General features: G+C 39.2%; 1 protein-coding gene across 1 annotated transcript in view; it reads left to right on the top strand.

Annotated features, from left to right (window-relative positions):
- LOC126248613 (congested-like trachea protein) overlaps positions 1–18,257 on the top strand; it is a 161,008-nt gene that overhangs the window by 91,848 nt on the left and 50,903 nt on the right. Inside the window, exons 2-4 of the mRNA XM_049949760.1 lie at positions 181–295; positions 4,832–5,028; positions 13,428–13,548. Coding sequence (XP_049805717.1) covers positions 181–295; positions 4,832–5,028; positions 13,428–13,548 — 433 coding nt within the window. The remainder of the gene's footprint in view (positions 1–180; positions 296–4,831; positions 5,029–13,427; positions 13,549–18,257) is intronic.

Below are 18,257 nucleotides of genomic sequence, written 5' to 3'. Positions count from 1 at the left end.
CTTTGTTTTATTCTTCATGATAAGTTATGTTTATCACAGGTTGAGTATTGGCCCTACTTTGTGGCAAGTATACTTGTCTTCCTATTTAACAGCATTTATGCGCTAAATGAATTCAGAACTCTTAGCTCTTAAACATATAATGAATCTTGTCTGTCATTTAATTTCTGAAAACTGTTGCAGGTCAGGCTACAGACAATGCCAAAAACCTTACCTGGTGAGAAACCTCTCTACACCGGAACATGGGACTGCTTCAGGAAGACTGTATCACGGGAAGGTGTTAGAGGGCTGTACAAGGGTAAGAAGTAGGGATAATTTCTCCTATCAAAAAGTGTCATTAAAAATTGTCTAATGCTTGCCTCTTGTTTGCCTTGGGTTTTTGTAATAAAACATCATCATCCACTAGGGGACTAAATTACGCACCAGGGCACTAAAATTATTTGTTACAAGGTGTAAAACTTTGCTTCCGTTTTGACCTCTTTTGCAACATGGGTTCAAGCGTCGTCGTGCTGCAAAATCACTTTATTGTGCATCTCGCTGTATTGCGGCCATTTGTCTTTTAATGCACTGCTCAAACGCATTAAGTGTGTTCAATAATGAGCACCTGTGATTGTTTCGCTTGGTTTTAACACCTCGTAGTACATGACGCTGAGCTAGTCCCACCAAATGCAGAGCATGATCTTGGAGCCATGAATATTTGGTTTGTCTGTCGACGTGGAAGCATGGCTGTGGTATACCCATGATTTTCTGCATTTAACCTTTAGTTCACTAGCTCTGCTCATATTTATTGATGTTGGAATAATGTTTAAGAGACATTTCAAATTCCAGAAATGTGACTCTGCTACCACACTAGTCTGTAAGAGACACATGAAAGTAACTACAAAATAAAGAAAAGTCATCATATTTATCTCCACAAGACTACATTAACTGTTCAGGAAAATGACTATTATATATCAGGGAAAGAAACAGATTTTTGGAAGAAAAAATTCATTAGTCAAAAGTATTAGTTATTACAGCCTACAAAATGTGCAACTCCTTGGTTAAAGGAGAAAATCTCTATATGGTTGAAGAAAAGGGATAAATTCAGAAAAAGCTATACATCTAAGTGATTCAGTCTTCCTCCTAGTGTGCCGCACGATACCAGTTATTAGTGGAAAGCTAGAAGTTCCCAAAAACTGACAAGAATAAGAAAAAAAAAGTGTATCATCTACTCATGCACAACCACTCTACTGAAGGATGAATATGCAGGAAAGGATAAGAACATATGTAAAAGAACAAATCCTAAGCCCTAGGACAATTAAAATAGTATCACAATATGTAAGCTTCCTGTGGGTTGTGTAAACAAAATGAAAATGATGTGATTCCCTCCCACCAATTCCCCTTTCCCTGCATGCTGATTTTCCATGGCTTACATACTTTTTTAGCTCATGAATTCTCCCCAAAGTTTCACAAATACACTGCTGGAAAAAAAAGAAAAAATAAATAGTACACCTAGGAAGACGATGTCAATTTCGATACAGTGATGGCATATGCCATCTGGAGGATAGTAGATTTACTGATAATGGTTTCAACATTGTCCGCCAACAGATAGCATAGTGGAATAGCTGTCAGAGTGCCATCTGTATCTACCTTTTAAGAGGGAATGTTCAGTGTGGTGCAAATATGTGAAGCAAGCAGGCAACCATGCCGTATACACACACCCGTGCTTCCTACAGCCAACTGAGTGAGTTTGAAAGGGGTCCAATTCTGGTCTTCTGAGTGCCAGGGTGGTCCTTTCAGAATGTTGCAACACAAGTTGGATGTGCTGTGTCAGTTGTGCAATGATGCTGGCATCAGTGGTCATAGTTACAATAGTATCACAATATGTAAGTGTCCCGTGGGTTGGATGAACAAAAGGAAAATGATGTGATTTCCTCCCCCCCCCCCTTCCTCTCCTCCCCCTGTGTGCTGATTTTCCATGACTTGTGTACTTTTTTAGCTCGTGAATTCATGAGCTAAAAATGTTTTTAGCTCATTAGACAAGGTTCTGGACATATTCACAGCACAGACACCTGCCAGGACCATAGTATTAAAAGCGTCTTCCACACATGCCACAGAATTAACATAGATGACTCGACTGGTGCCATCAGAGGATCACTTGGAGGATGGAATGGCATGCTGTGGCCTTAACAATGAAAGCAGATTCTGCCTGTTAGACCTGGTAAGCACTGTCTTGTACACTGCATTCGTCCAAGACACACTGGCCCTATCCCAGACCCTATGGTCCGGGGTGCAATACGCTGCAGTTCTCATTCATCTTTGGTGTTTCTGGAGGAGACACTAATAACCAGCACTTGGTACATGCAGAATGTTGTTAGACCCGTTCTTTTGCTGTACTTGCAACAGGAAGGAGATGTGTTGTTACAACAAAACAATGCTTGCCTGTGCACTGCCCGTGAAACTCGGTGTGCTTTGCAAGGCATGCAGCAACTTCCCTGGCCAGCACAAAATCTGGACTTCTCTCCAGTCAAACATGTGTAGTATACGATGGGTCGAGAAGTGACTCATGCTACTCGTCAACAAAGTACTCTTACAGAACTAAATGAAGGGGTCAAGCAGGAATGGCATTACGTATCCCAAGACAGTATTCACCATCTGCATGACCGACTGGATGCCAGAGTCAGCACCATCCGTGGAGCCTACACCACATACTGACATGAGTGAGTGTTTCAGCATGGCTTGATACTTGGTACTTCAGAAATGCTTGTGCTATTGATCTGTAAGTGTAATCATTTCATGTATTCCATATGCACTGTTGCTACAATAAATCGTGATGGATTGGAAACCTCTAAAAGGTGTACTAATTTTTTTCCGGCTGTGTGGATCATTTTGGGACACCCATTTACATTTGACACGGAAAACATATAAGTAATATACCTCAAAAGATACTCCTTTTGATGCTGACCCCAAAAGATATTTCTTTTGATCATGGTCACCTTCCATTGTTTCAAATTAATATACAATCCATAATATTTAAATGAACACACAAAATGTAAGCCTCGTAACATCAAGAAAGACACAAAATTACATATAACAAGTGAAATACGGTTATTAAAACCTAAATGGCTACCTCAACTTGTGCACCTGTTAGTCACATCCATTGATGTCATGACATTTATTTCAAGTGACATCAATTTGTAATAAAAGGCAATTCTATTATTGGCCAATGAATTGATGTATCAATTTCGTTAATACCAACTTAGAGGATGAAGGTTTGGTGTAGGTTGTTAGATTTCTTTCACAATGTGTGCTGTTCACTGTATATGTATGTTCTCATTTGGTTAAGTGTTAGGGTTTTTTTTCCCCTTTAAAAACTATACAGAATACAAATAAATTATTTCTGCTAGCTACTACTGTAACTGTGTGATACTAGATGCCCTTTGGATCTAGTTCATAGCATTACACATTGCATACATCAATAGCTAAAGTATTTTTACGTAATTTCGGGAACTGCAAAACATAGCCTACTTTCTACAATTTTGGTCGAATTTGAAGGTGGAATGAAATTGACTTTTCAACACAGAATTTGTGGTACTTGGTTTAATTTAGTTTGTTTGGAATATGTAAATCAATTTTATGGCAAATATTCTGAAGTTTTCATATGGAATTTAGCATAAAGGGTGTAGTTCCGCAGCTGGGTTCTACTTGCGCCTAGCTATTAACAGGTTTCTGGGTCCATGTGTAAATTCACCTGAAGAATTTTGCCACATCTTCCATATCATTGCTCACATTTAGCTTACTGCCTGGTCATGTTTGCAGCCCATAGAGTGCTGTCCTTTAAAAAAATCATGCCAGCCAGCATCTGACACTTAGCTGACTGGGTGTACTTATAAGCATTTTATCATTGATTCATAGTTGTTTGTTAGTGTGGATGACATTCTTCCAATTTGTCGAAATTGAGAAAGAACAGTAATTCTGCCACAAACCACGCATTGAAACTCATAGCTGAACTTATCACAATAAATAATAGAACTCTGTGAGAACTAATGAATTCAGACGAATTTTGCATTACAGATTGACAGTATTACATTTACAGCATTACCAAGAACATACCATTTCCAATTACATGTTTCCACCATTCAGTAAATTGGTACCATATTGTCAGGCAAGCCATCTTTGTCAGTAATTACACCATTTTTTTGTGATTTCTCACTCATTGCACCCAGATGGTATCCCAAAATGCATCTTACGTGCTCAATATTTGTGCCATTCTTTAAGTTATGTTTTTCTCTAGTCTCTCCAGTTTGTCTTCAAAAATTTTGTCATAAAGCTTACACTCCAGACTGTTTCAGACATTAATGCAGAACTACTTTGTTTACTGCTTACTCTTTTAAGAGCAAGAAAAGTTGAAAAACAACCAAATCATTAACAAATTCTAAAATATAAAATGTTTGACTGAGAGGCTGTACAGAATCTTCTGTATAACTTCTCTGTCAAACACTTTACATTTTAACATATGAGGGTATTGCCCAACAGCTTAGCAACAATTTCAGTCTTCTTTATAAGCCAATGGAACATTCACCACCTCAGTCAGACCCTTACTCCTTCCATTACTTCTATGCCCTCAGGGGCTTTCAGTATCAAAGTTGTCACTTGGCTATTTCTGCCACTCCTCCTCCATCTTTCCGCTGTTATCTTATGTATGACTTAACTTTTATCAGGTATTAACACTTCACTTTTTTGCCATTTGTTTAATATACAAGGGGTTTGGAAATGCTGCACACTCATCCCAATCCCCACCCTCTACACTTGCATGAGGTATAACTGATTTCATCAGTATGTTTTGTATTTCCAGGTATGGCTGCACCTATAACAGGTGTAGCACCAATATTTGCATTGAGTTTCTTTGGATATGGACTTGGTAAACGCTTGCAACAGACAACACCTAATCAAGAGCTGACCATGACTCAACTTTTCGTCGCAGGTGCATTTTCTGGTATCTTCACAACTTCTATTATGGCTCCAGGAGAAAGGATAAAGTGCTTGTTACAGGTAGTCATTATGCATTTGATAAATATGTTATTGTGGGAAAACTAAATACTAGTAACTACTCAGTAACTTCCCTCTTTCATGAAGTGCTCTCGAATATATATCATAAAAACGCCTGAATTTATTGCTGTGAAAACAGGAATATTTGAAGTTATTTGTTTAATGTACTTAGTGATTTTGGGTGTTAAGCAAACAGTGACCAGTTGCACAAATGTACAGCCTAGAGTTATAGTAGTTTACATTGTCTTTGGAGTGGATCACATGCCACTCTATGCTTTGCAGCTGTTCTAATTGAAACAGAAGTTTTTACAAATGCTAATGTAGTTCTATCAGTCATAAGTTACCCACATTTTTAGAATAAATAATAACTGTTTGTATGTGATCCAGAAGGATCAATAATGGTAGCCAACACAAAAATCTATGGATACAATTTTAAAAAAAGTTATTTATTTTTTCATAGAAATAAAACATGAATTGTGGCTCCACAATGATTCAGACTGTGTGTAAAGGTACAGTCGTTCTCATAGATGTGAAATATTATCAGTGCAGTTAAGCTTGCATGTATCTGATAAGTGCTAACAGTTTCCCCAAAAATTACTATTTATTTAAATGTTGCATGAAAACAGTCCCATAGCATCTCAGTTTCACTAAAATGTGAAGTGCATGTTTTGCCGGGGGCCCCTTCTGGGGAGTGCAGCCGTCTGTTGAAAGTCCTTTTATTTGATGCCATTTCGGTGACTTGCACCACTGTGGATCCCGTGATCGAGAGTCATTGATGCTGACCACAAGGGCATGAGCTGCTGGATGTGTTACTGAAGCCAACTAGTAAATACACTAAACTATAATTCGGTGTCTTGTAGCACTTTGTTAAAGTCTGCTTGTGAAATGTTAAAGTACATAGACACTCGTATTGCTCATCATTTGAAGAATGTTAAAAATATCAGCTCTCGGCAAAATTCTGTCACTGAATTATTGTAAACCTCCGAAGTTGGTGATCAGAGACTAGCATTCATCAAAAGTTAAACTACGAAACTTATACAGCTATTCACTGACCAGAAGCCATCACTTGAATGTTATGAAACCCAACATAGATCCTACCTTGCTAACCACCTGTGGTATTGGGAAGGGGGGGGGGGGGGTTAGAATAGACCCGCTGCCCTTTCTTACCTGTCATGAGAGGCAACTAATAGGATCTCTTTTTTTATTGGCTCAAGTTTTTTACCTCAGTCTTGACTGTTCTTCAGACTTTTGCAAGCTTTCGCTCTTTTCGCTTTAATGCCTTTTTCCCCTCACCTCCTTTTTGAAATACTGGTCCTCTTTTTGGGTTTGACCTCCACTTTCCAAATTTTACCAAAGTGCGAGCTGTTTCGGGAAGGATGCCTCATTGTGGTGCTGTACGCTGTTGTGTTTTGCACATACCAATCAAGTGGATCTGCCTCTGCACCCAAATTCCAGCGCTGTAGCCAGTTCATCATGGTGGGGTTGTCATGTACCTGCTTGTTGGTAGTCCCCTGACAATGCAGGTATCGCACTGCCAATGCCTGAGCTGTAACCTCCCTGTGTCCTCGAAGGAGTAGGTGCCTGTCCCCTTCAGGGTACCGGGACTCCAGGTAACAGCTACTGTCAGGTGGTCTTTGCCTTGGTGGTGTGGCGGCCACAGGGAGAGCCTGTGATCGGAGATGAAATGGATCAAACTTAATGGTGGCCATACCAACACGGTGGTCTCATCAGTCAGAAACAGTGATTTTAACGCAGAAGTTTACAATCCTACAGCATTTCCATCGGTGACCATGCCTCAAAACAAGAGACAGGTGAGAAGAAGTGGAAGTGGACAGTTTGCACTGATGGCAGCTCTTTCGCTACAATGAAGCCAATGTTTTCATTGAAAATATTGAAGATCAGTTTGGGGAGGTTGCGGCAATAGAAAAGATGAGAAATGGATCTTCACTGATCAGAACATTACACACCAACCAATCACAGGCACTTGAGGCCTGTGTCAAATCAGGAGATACACCAGTCACCATTTCTCCTCATAACAAGCTCAATAGAATTCAAGGTGTTGTCTTCCATTGGGACCTAATGCTACAGACCAATGAAGAGCTGCATACTAATCTGGCATGGTGTGGAGTCCATTTTGTTTGCCGCATCCAGAACAGACCCAAGGATGTTGCAGTGGACACTGGAGCTTTTATCCCAGCCTTTGACAGCAACATTTTGCCTGAGAAGTTGAAGGTCATTGTTTATAGGTGTGATGTTAGGCATTACTTTCCCGCTTCGACGAGATGTTTTAAGTGTGAGAGGTTTGGACACGTCCTGCTGTTCTAATAAAGCTCTCTGGGGCATGTGGACAGGTGTCCCATAAGGGCAATCCTTGTGACCAACCACCTTCATGTGTCAACTGTCCGGAACTGCACCCTCGTCCTTCACCGCAATTCTCAGGGAGAAGAAATTAAAGAGTATGAAGTGCTTGACCGCCTGTCTTACAAAGATGCAAAGAAACAGTTTAAAAGACTTCATCCAACTAATATGGTCTCCAATTTTGCGACTATCGTGTCACAGTCAACATCTTGGGCAATGACACTCTCACACGACACCTCCAGGCCCTGGTCATCTTCCAGAGCCTGCACTACAGTTGGGGGAGGGAACGTAAACTCCCTTATCCCCTACACCTATAGCACAGGTGGTTCCCATACCATTGGTGCAGCCAGAGATGCTAGTCATTCTCTGGCATCAGGGGTGATGACACCTGTCAAAGTGTCCCCCTCTCAAAACAATTACCAGCAGCCACAGGCTGCAGTCTGAAGAAAAGTGCAGACCATCTCGCTCCTGGAAGATAAAATGTGGAAATCTCCACATTGATTTAGAGTTCTGTTGACAGCCTCCTGGCGGAAGCCAGTGTCCCAAAGCTGCAGGTTTGATGACAGCGGCCTGTGGAAAGTTACGCAGTCACAATCTGTCAGTTGCCTGCTCACCCCTGTCACTCAACTCTGTTCCACAACCAACAGTTCAGACTGTTTGCACACCACCTCAAATTGGGTATACCAGCCGAGTTCCAACTCGATATGCACTTAAGAACCTCCAGCAGTCTCTGGTAGTCTGTGGTCCTAGAGCTCCCTTCTGACACCCCCCCCCCCCCCCCCCCCGTGCCCTGTCCTTTGATATGGATGGCCCTCTTTTTTTTTTTTTTTTTTTTGTTTTGCCCTGATAGGGATGCTGAATCCTACCTTTCTCCGACACTGGTTTCTTTCGATCTTCTATGATTATTCTAATTTGCTATGCGTCTACACGGCTGGATCAAAAGTTAACAACAGGGTCAGTTACAGTTTTGCACATGTAAGGAGATAAGAGGCACACTGTGCTGAGTGCCTGCAGTATATACACTGCAGAGTTGTGAAACGCCTGCTAAACCCGCTGGACAGAACAGGTAATTGGGATTGTGGAAAGGGCCAATAAGGTTGGGGTCAGTTTCACCTTCTAATTGTAATTTAATGACACATTTACAACCAAAGCGGCACATAGCCGAACCTTTACCAAATGCAACTCTTTCATGGCCGAAGGTCTCCAAACAAGAAATCTTCAAAATCAACAAGATAAAAATGCAATAAAAATAGCAAATAAAATAATAAAGAAACATAGATTAGAGCTAGGCAAAGTAGATAGAACAAACATGTGCAAGGTGCAATACAAATGGCTGGGGGCCACAATTATGTTTCAAAATTTTAAAATGTGTTATCATAATCTTTAAAAGGCAGAAGGCCACAATGTTTAAGCTTGAAAGATAATTTTAAGAATAAAGTTGCAAGGCTGAAACGCCACAATTAATTTTCCAAAAAAAAAAAAAAAAAAAAAAAAAACCCATAACCATAAGTATTAAATTTTAAGTAGCTGAAAACATATAATTAAACACCGGTGGGAAAGACAATAAAGACAACGGCACTCGGAAGCCTCCAGGAAGGTTGGTCTGCCCTCGTTCACTTTGGTGAGACAGGTGGTGAGCCCAACTACACTTGATCTGTCAGAACCCAACCAGGGGACAGCCACAGACCGACCGACACGTCGACTTGCTTGCCATCAGTCAGTACATGAGAACTCAAACACAAAAGGTTACGTACGTGATAATCCACAATGAAGTATGTATTAGCTGTCTAAATTACACAGCATGTTGGACAGCGATAACAGGTGACGAAAGGACGCTGCCTGAAATTACATTAGTGGCCGGGGTAGGTAACCGGAACACTAACGGCCAGAATCATCGGGCGAGCCATGTTGACGCAGACCTCACTGGTACTCCAACCCTACTGCACTAGTGCCGCATTGCAACTCCCCGACTGGCAGGTCCGGACTGCGCTCCAGATGTGTTCCAAGTGACTGGCAGACCCGAGCTCGCTACCTGAATTCCCTTAAGACAGACAGTGACTGGAAAGTGATAGCAGTCGAGCAAAGATACTATGAGAGGGGATGTATCAATATGCGCTACTAATGCCACTGACGGTCAGGCAAAGCAGCAACTCAGTGACAGTAGTAATTTAAATTAACATAGTGAGGTGGAAGTATGTTAAAAATAGGGTGTAAAATACATTAAGGCGGGAACATGAGCCATGCACGGCTCAAGTTCGTTGCCATATCTCAGGCTTTGCAGTATGTCAAATCCCAGGCCATGATGAACTTCCTGATCTGTGGCGATTCCATGAGTTGCTTAAAAGGCGTAATCCTATGCTATCCCAAAAATCTTTTGGTCACCAACATCCAGGACCTCCTGGTTGACCTCTACAGATTTGGAAAGACAGTGACCTTCATATGGACACGGAGCCACATAAGCATTGGAAATGAACTTGCCTACCATCTAGCTTCAGGAAATCAACTTGAAATAGAGATACCAGACACAGACTTAAGATTACAACTTTGATGCAATATTTTTAGGCTCCAGGAATTGGAATGGCAGGTTAATATGACGCAAAACAAGTTGAGAGCAATTAAAGGGTCCACTAAGGTGTGTCGTTCATCTCTCCAGACCTCTCTGAAAGAGGCCATTGTGTTGTGGTGACTATGTATTGGTCACACAAGACTCGCCCACGAGTTTCTTCTGTATTGGGTGGATGTCCTCACTTCAGCTGTGGTAGTCTACTGATGTTAATGCATATTCTTGTTGAGTGCACCCTGCTGGTTGATTTGAGGCATGTTCTCACTTAATTATAATACTCATCCAATTCCTGTGTGTGTGTGTGTGTGTGTGTGTGTGTGTGTGTGTGTGTGTGTGTGTCAATTACGCACAATGCAACCACAATTACGCACAATGCAACCTCCTGACTTTGTTGTGCCTTAGACCCTCCTGCACAAAATGCTGCCTGGGCTATCTCTTGTTTTCTTTTACCTATCTTGTTGCAACTGCTGTCACACCCTTTTTAAACTGTTTGACATGGTTGTGTAGTTGGAGCAACCAAGTCCTCATTTTATTCGCTTTTTACGTGTTTCTCTCATGATAAGGAGGGATTGGTGATTCAGTTGTTTAGTCCCTTTAAATATGTCATCGTCGTCAATACTACTACTACTACTACTACTACTACTACCTTGCCAACCCACAAATTATGAAAGACCATCACCAATCCATTTTATATAAGCGCATTGAACCAAGGTCCAACATAGCCACTCAGTATTAAAAAAATAGCCCACTCATCAAATTTATAGTAAATTACACTTAATTTTAAAATGGTGATGAGTACCTTTTCTCATTTATCGTTTCCAATTTCCCACTTCATCCTTGATCAACTGGATTATTGATAAATAATAAAAACATGTATTAGCACACATTTACATCTTTTTGAACAGTAGAAGCTTCATTTATTCCATAAAGGTAAATTAAAATATACTTCTAATATTGAATGTCTTTGGTAGCTCTTCTCTTTGAAATTTGCATTGGTTGCACCATATTTAAATGACATGCATCTTCATTGACCAAAATGAATATCTTAATTAAAATACCTTTGAATCAGAATGTGCAACATATTGGGAGAAGCGAATCCATCAGGACTACATGATGCTGAATTCATGTTATGTGCATATGCGGAGATTTGAGAGTTATAGCACACTTGCATAATTATGTAGTTCAAACAACACGTATATTAATGGTATTTAAAACAATGATACAAAGTGCTCAGTGGTAACCTTCACACCTACAGCATTATCTTTTGATAATGCAGCTCTCTCCTCTTTTTAAGTATTTTGGTCAAGCACTGATTTCTGCAAATTGCTCAATTTTTTTTTAATTCTTATAGGAAAGTTATCTGCTAATTGTCAGTGAGTTTGTCTCAGTGTTTCAACCAGTTCGGTGTATCTGATACTTCTCCAAGTTTACTGAAAAATGTGGAACTTTATTTCATTAATGTCAAACAGAATTCTTTTCATAGCCAACCATGAGGTCTGCTGTTGTACATTAATGCGTACATCTGTAACTGGTGCAGTCACTTGACCCTTTCATGCCATGGCCATGAAAATCCAGGTTTATGATAACATTTAGAAACATTTTGACTTTTTAGTTTGTAAAAGGCAGTATATACTGCTGTGAGCTTTGTTTCTATTGGTGTAGAACTTGGCAAGAATTTCATTTTTGAGTGCTGAATAGTTGTCCATCAGGATTGTTAGAGTTCCAGATCTGCCTCTAAGTTACTACTTTAATTACCATGTTCATCAGTATTAGATGTGTTTTTGCTCCGCCTTGTATTGGACAATGCTGTCAGTCTCCAAAATTACACTAGAAAATTGCATTTCATTCTTTTCCTACTAATATGGAGCTGTTACCCAATTTGGGATTGGATCTCGACAATATAAAAGAGAACATGTGCAATATGGGTGTTCGTTACTTTCCTTTTGTTGCTAAGATAAATATGAATCCTTCAGGTATTTGCTCCTCCCCTCCGCCCCCCCTCCTTCCCCCTCTCACAAAGATATCTTAATCCTATTGATTCAGAAAAATGGAGATAAATTTTGACATTAGCCCTTACTTTAACATTTAGTGTTCATTTTTCTGTTGATTTATTCATAGAGAGACCCATTCTTTTACTTAACCTGAAATCAAAGTATTCTGTAATAATCATCCTAATCCTTATATCAAATCTTGTAGAATGTAGATAAATCAGGGGGTTCTGTACTCTGACATCTCTCTTGTTATTTAGAATCTTGATTTTTGTCAGATCTGGAGGTAATCCCCTAACAACAACATTTGTCCATATCAAACAGAATAATTTTCACCACATTTGATTTCCATGTCACATCAGTGTTTGTCTTATACCTTGTTATAAAAAATTATCAATCAATCAACTGTGCACTCCAGACTGACAAAGTTCGCATGCTGTTGAGCATGTAGACTTAAACCTGTGTATTCTGTGGATGCATGTATTAACAAATACTTATTTCCCTACTAGCTCTCCTTCAATCACTGTGAGACTATGTAGTCTAAACTAGACTACTCCAAATGTAGAATGAAACTGTAGGATAGTTAAAAGTTCTTTCTCCTCTATAGTCTTATTATACTACAGTGACAGCATGCTGATGGTTGATCTACACTATGGGTCATTTAAATTCATCGTAGTTTTATGTTCTTGCATCTTCTGATGGTGATTTTTGTGGCTACAAGTTTTTGTTATGTATTTTGTTTACTATTTTAGTAAGACTCTTCTTCTTCTTCTTCTTCTTCTGATGATGATGATGATGATGATGATGATGATGATGATGATGATGATGATGATCACTTAGGTCAAAACCAGTTATCCAATAAAGAAAAAAATGTGATCAAAGACTGTTGTGAACTCTACTATGTTAAACATACTTCAATGTAATTGTCACATTTCATCAAGAACAATAAGTATTGGATACAAAATCTGCAGGACTTTATATGTCTCTCTTTCATTTTTGTGATGACAGTGTTAAAAATTATCAGACAGGTAAGACAGTAATTGGATCAAAATGCTGATGGTGGTAAGCCAGTGGAGTTTTAGGGTTCAAATTGTCACCCAACTACCCTGAGTTAACTCCCTGATATTAACTTCTGATTAATGTCAAACCTGATTCATTCAAGACTTGAGCAGATTTTTCTGTCCATGCTGATTTGAGTTAGCACTTTGCCAGTGTTATTTTCTAGGCTAAATCAAAAGAGTGTAATCTCATTTGCTCTTATTGAATGAAAGATATTTAAGAAATTTGTGTGTAGTCATTTAATGCAGTTTGCTGTTTTCAGCATTTTTTCCTCCAGTATTATGGTTCGTAATGTAGCTGCTCTTTCCAGCAGACTATTTTAACTCAATATTTAGAAAATATTGCTATGTTTTTCTCCTTAGTAAAGTAATTTCACTACCTTGTGTACTTTCATGGTTAATTGTGATGGATCATGATGTTTTGATTGCATTTAGGTACAACAAGGTGGCACTGCTCCTATGAAGTACAAAGGCCCTGTAGATGTAGTGAAACAGTTATATAAGGAAGGTGGCATTCGCAGCATATACAAAGGAACAGTGGCAACACTTCTCAGAGGTAAGTTTGTAACTTATTAACAGAGTATATCATTAATATGGAGTATCACACTTTTTAATTTATGCCTGTTAATGAGAAACATGTTCATACAATTTACTAATAAATTGTGGCTTTAAATAGTGCAACACAATGCAGATCTGAAAGTGTAAAATTTATGACGCGACTTTTAGGGATATAAATAATGATACCCGAATATTGACAAAGACTCACTTTACTATGGAGACAAACGATGTCAGATTACCTCTTGTTAGGTATGAGTCCTAAACAGAACCTGAAACATAACAGTCACTGCAATGTCATTTTTAGACTAGTTCCAAATTATTTCTATTTCCTCCTAAAATATGATCTCCACGTGAGCCCCAATGTTATGCACACTTTTAATCTCTCGGATAAATCAGCATCAGCCAACATTTTGCTAATTAGTAAAGGTTTCTATAAAAATGTGTTAAGACTGATGTAAGAAGTGTTTGTGTTGTTATAGTGGGGAAATCTGCCTACTTGGATATCATGGGAGGGGGGGGGAGGGGGGGGGAGGGGGGGGGGGAAGGACTGAGTGGAGCTGTGAGTTGTGCTATGGGATGTGGCCAGATGGCAGAGTTATCCATGGAATATGTTGTTCCAGGTTTGAGTTCCAAACTGTCACAGAGATCCAATTTTTCACCGAAGTCATTAGTCAGTATTTGGTTAATTAGTGAAAATACATTACAGACACCACAGAACATTGTATGGGGAAGAAAAAGAAAAATAACTTTAGAATGATAATGTTTTGACCAGTTTGTCATTTCTGACCCTATGTTTGTAAGCAGTGTGTGTTGTTGCTGTCATTAAATCACAACGTGAAACTCTTCTGTAACAAGAGTAGGAATACTCATTTGCTTTAATTTGTGTGCTTGTGGGGTGAAAGGGGAGAAGGGGGGGGGTATGAGTTAGGGATGTTTCTGTACTAATTCTGTTTAAAGGAAAATATAATCAAAAAGATTAGTAATGTTTTCAGTCTTGTTTAAATGAGTAGGCTCCACAGCCAGTCAGTTAACATGAAAGTTTCATGTGTACGGTGTCACATCATGTTTGTTAAATAAGTTACAGCACAAAACAGTTGTTTCAGATACAGTTGTAGTGTCATTCCTCTGGATCTATCGATGTAATGTTTTGTGGATTGTGTGGCATTCGCTTGCTTTATTTCTTCGTTTGTTGTCCTTGGTGTCAACGTACTGCATTGTGATACTGGCTGAAAAATGGGGGGAGAAGTTCAACACTGACTACTTCAAATGATGTAGCCGACAGGTGCATAGTTGTTTCACAGTTCCTTCCTTTCAGTGTTCACAAACCCTCAATAATACACAGTTATATGGCCAGTGCACTATTGTTTAACTTTAGATAAGCCTCATTAATAGGTTGCAGGCAAACATCCACATACTGCTACAATAGTTTACTGTTGAATATCTACAAGCAGTAAAAGCCTAACCACACAGTTCACAGTTCTTGAAGAATAAAAAGGTACATATGGAACAGACAGTCATTGTATTAACACATGAACTAATTGTGTTACACTTATTTCACAGTTGTTGCATTGGTGTTGATCTAACCAATACAGGTTCCTTGTCTGAAACTTTTCCGTGGACTGACTGTTTTGGAACCAAAAATTGGGGCCGTATATATCCTCACAATAATAGGTACTGAAACTATACATTTTTCGATGTTTAATTTACAGAAATTACAATTGAAACTTAACTTATTCGATTAACTGACTACATCGAAAAATTGGTTCTTTTCAAAAGTTTCTTCTACTACAAGAGTTAGGCTGAATTATTTGTTTAAATGATGAAATTCACAGATATCGTTATGCAAACAATTATTTTGACAAAACTGTTAATTACTTTGGAATTAATTAAGGGCTGGCTTTAGGGCCAGTCGTTCTCTTTTAAGAAAATGCAGATTATACTCGGGTATATTAATGGTAATTAGTCAGAATTGAAAAAACTAATTTAAGGAGGCAGATGGGAAAACAAGAGGGAAAGTAAAAATATCCCAGCTTGCTTTGTCACAGTTGTCTACTTATATTGTTGTCAGAACTCCTCTACTGGGCAGGACTTTACGACACAATTTTTTTTTAATAAACCGCTAATATTACTGTCAGTGACAAATTCAACCAGCTGCAAATATTTTTAAAAAGCTTTATTTTACTGCCATAACTGGTTTCAGGTTATTGTGCCTGTCTCAAAATGGTTAACTTTTCCTAGTACATTAATGTTTTCGTCAGTAGCGTTGGAAAAATTGGCTTTCTGTAGGTGGGCACACTGGCCTGAAATTAGTTACAGCATTTAAATAAAGCTTTTTAAAAAGTACTTCTGGCGGATTGCGTCATCATCACCAACAATCCTTAAGTCATGGAGTTGACAAGATCTGGCACAGATAAAATATTACTGATGTCATTTATTTTGCTTTACCGGAAAGTTTGGGAAACTGTTGCCTATCGCTCCATTCAGTATGAGCCACTTCTCCAGTGATTGATTGAGAAAGGTTAGAAAGGGGTGAGAAACAGGACATTCAGATTTTTAAGTTGGGGGTGACCTACTTATTGTGAAGAGGAATGGGTGGTAAAGATGGAGAAGAAAGTGTCGGAGATATGTCAAAAATGGGAAATTAGTAAGCACTTCAGGGATGAAAGAAGAAGAAAGTAAGAAGCAAAGATGGATTACAAAGGGAGAGATGGATAGCTGAATGAATGGTAAAAATTAAAAAAGGAGGGAGGAAGAGAATGGGAAAGACAGAGAAAAATAAGTAACTGAGTGAATAACTAAATTGTGCCAGTGGGGGAAAAAAGTTGGAGGGTATCACAGCCTACACACGGGACAGTAATTGCATAGTCTGGCTGCTGACAGTTTCTGACCAATAGTGCTGGTTGACATGGAGTTCATTACTTGTTCTTGGATGGCAGGTACAGATGTGAAGGTTTTATGATGTACTTGATGCACAATATGGTGATTCTCCCTTGTGGTGGTCATTTGTGGTCAACCAGAACCTTTACAGTGACTATGCCTGCTTTCATGTTCCCATGCAGGGTGCGCGTGCCAGGTTCGTTAGAAGGCAGAAAATGAATGAGATGCCATACACACTAAGGAAGCTTGTAATGGCCATTCTGTCTTGTATTCTACATCGACACCTCTGTTTGGACTTGGCAAGACATGTTATGGTGTACAGCGTAGACCATTATCATTCCTCTCCCCTCTCTCACAAATCATATAAAGGGAACAGTCAGCAGGCCTTTGCATTAGCCTGAATTTCTCAGATTTTACTGTTGTGGCCATTAGATGGGATTTTTGGTGGGAGGACATGGTATGTTGCAAGACTCTACCTGGAAAATGTGTTCTTGGTATTACAATAGTAATCATCTCCATGATGGACAGTCCTATGGTAACATTTGTCAGTGAAACTTGATTTACCATCTTCACGACTCTCTCAAATATACAGAATTTCAAAACAAGGAGCTCTGCTTTGAATCTTTTATTTTCATTGTTAATCCCACTTGCTAATGATTCTAGACCACCAAAGTGACAGAGTTGGTCACATGAGGCTTTTGTAATAAGCCTCGTTCATGGATTACATTTCCTTAAGCTAATTAAAAAAATTAATCTGGCATCTGCATTTCCACCATTAATAAGTCTGGACATTCATTTCTAGATATTTTACAATCTAGCAGTTAATTACAATTCAACAATGTGTTGTTTTCCATCTATTTCTTGCTGCATTTTAAATTTATTTGTGTTATGGGTAGAATATCCTTCTCTGCACTAAGCACTGATCCTGTATCTCCCTGCCTTTCATTACAACTTCAGGGGTGCTGCAGCTTCTCCCTATAGATCACTATTGCCTGGAAGTAACCTCATGGAACCCCCAGTGTTATACATTAAGTCATGGTATATATGTTGTGCCCTAAATATTCATATAACATCCTTGGGCCATGTTCAAAGCTACTTTTACACTTGACATTTTTTCCCCTTGAACAAAAAAATTTCAGGGTTCTATCTACTGGCCTACAATCCAGTCACAAATCTGGTATGACCTTCTGTAAGCCCATATTTTGTTAATTTTGGACAGTGCAGGGCTGTACTGAATACATTCTGGAAGTCAAGAACACACCAAAAAGCATGGTGTCTACTTCCCTCTGGATATCTTTGAACAAAGAGAACCGAGGGATCCATTCCTATTCCAACAGAGGAGATTTCCAGTCATTCGAAAGTTCATAATACCTTAACATGAAACTTGCTCCATAATTCTCTAACAGTGTGACATCAACGATGTATGACTACAGTTATGTGAAACCTGTGTCTGGCTCATTTTTGGAAAAAGAAATAATTTGGTTGCTTCTGTGACCTGCTATAAACCACTGTTAAAAAGGACTCATTAATAATGATTACTCTGTGATAGAACTGAACAGGTATTCTGTAACGTCCAGTGATCATTCCTGTATCAATTTTAATTGGTTTTCTAGTCTTTGATGACTTTTCTATGTGTCTAACAATGTAGGAAAGGACAGATTATTACGTACCATACACAAGACATGGCTAGCACACCTTGTGCGCACATGACCGCTAACTCCTGCATCTTGGGCCGGAATGCAACTATCACATGGGATGCAAGGAGTAATCTGGATGGGGCAGGAAAGGGGAAGGGATAGTAGCATACGGGTGGGGGGAGAGAGGTGGAAC

Source organism: Schistocerca nitens, chromosome 3, assembly GCF_023898315.1.
Source record: "Schistocerca nitens isolate TAMUIC-IGC-003100 chromosome 3, iqSchNite1.1, whole genome shotgun sequence".
In the NCBI taxonomy this organism is placed as follows: Eukaryota; Metazoa; Arthropoda; class Insecta; order Orthoptera; family Acrididae; genus Schistocerca; species Schistocerca nitens.
The sequence above is the reverse complement of the archived record's forward strand: the minus strand, read 5'-3'. Positions and strand labels throughout refer to the sequence as shown.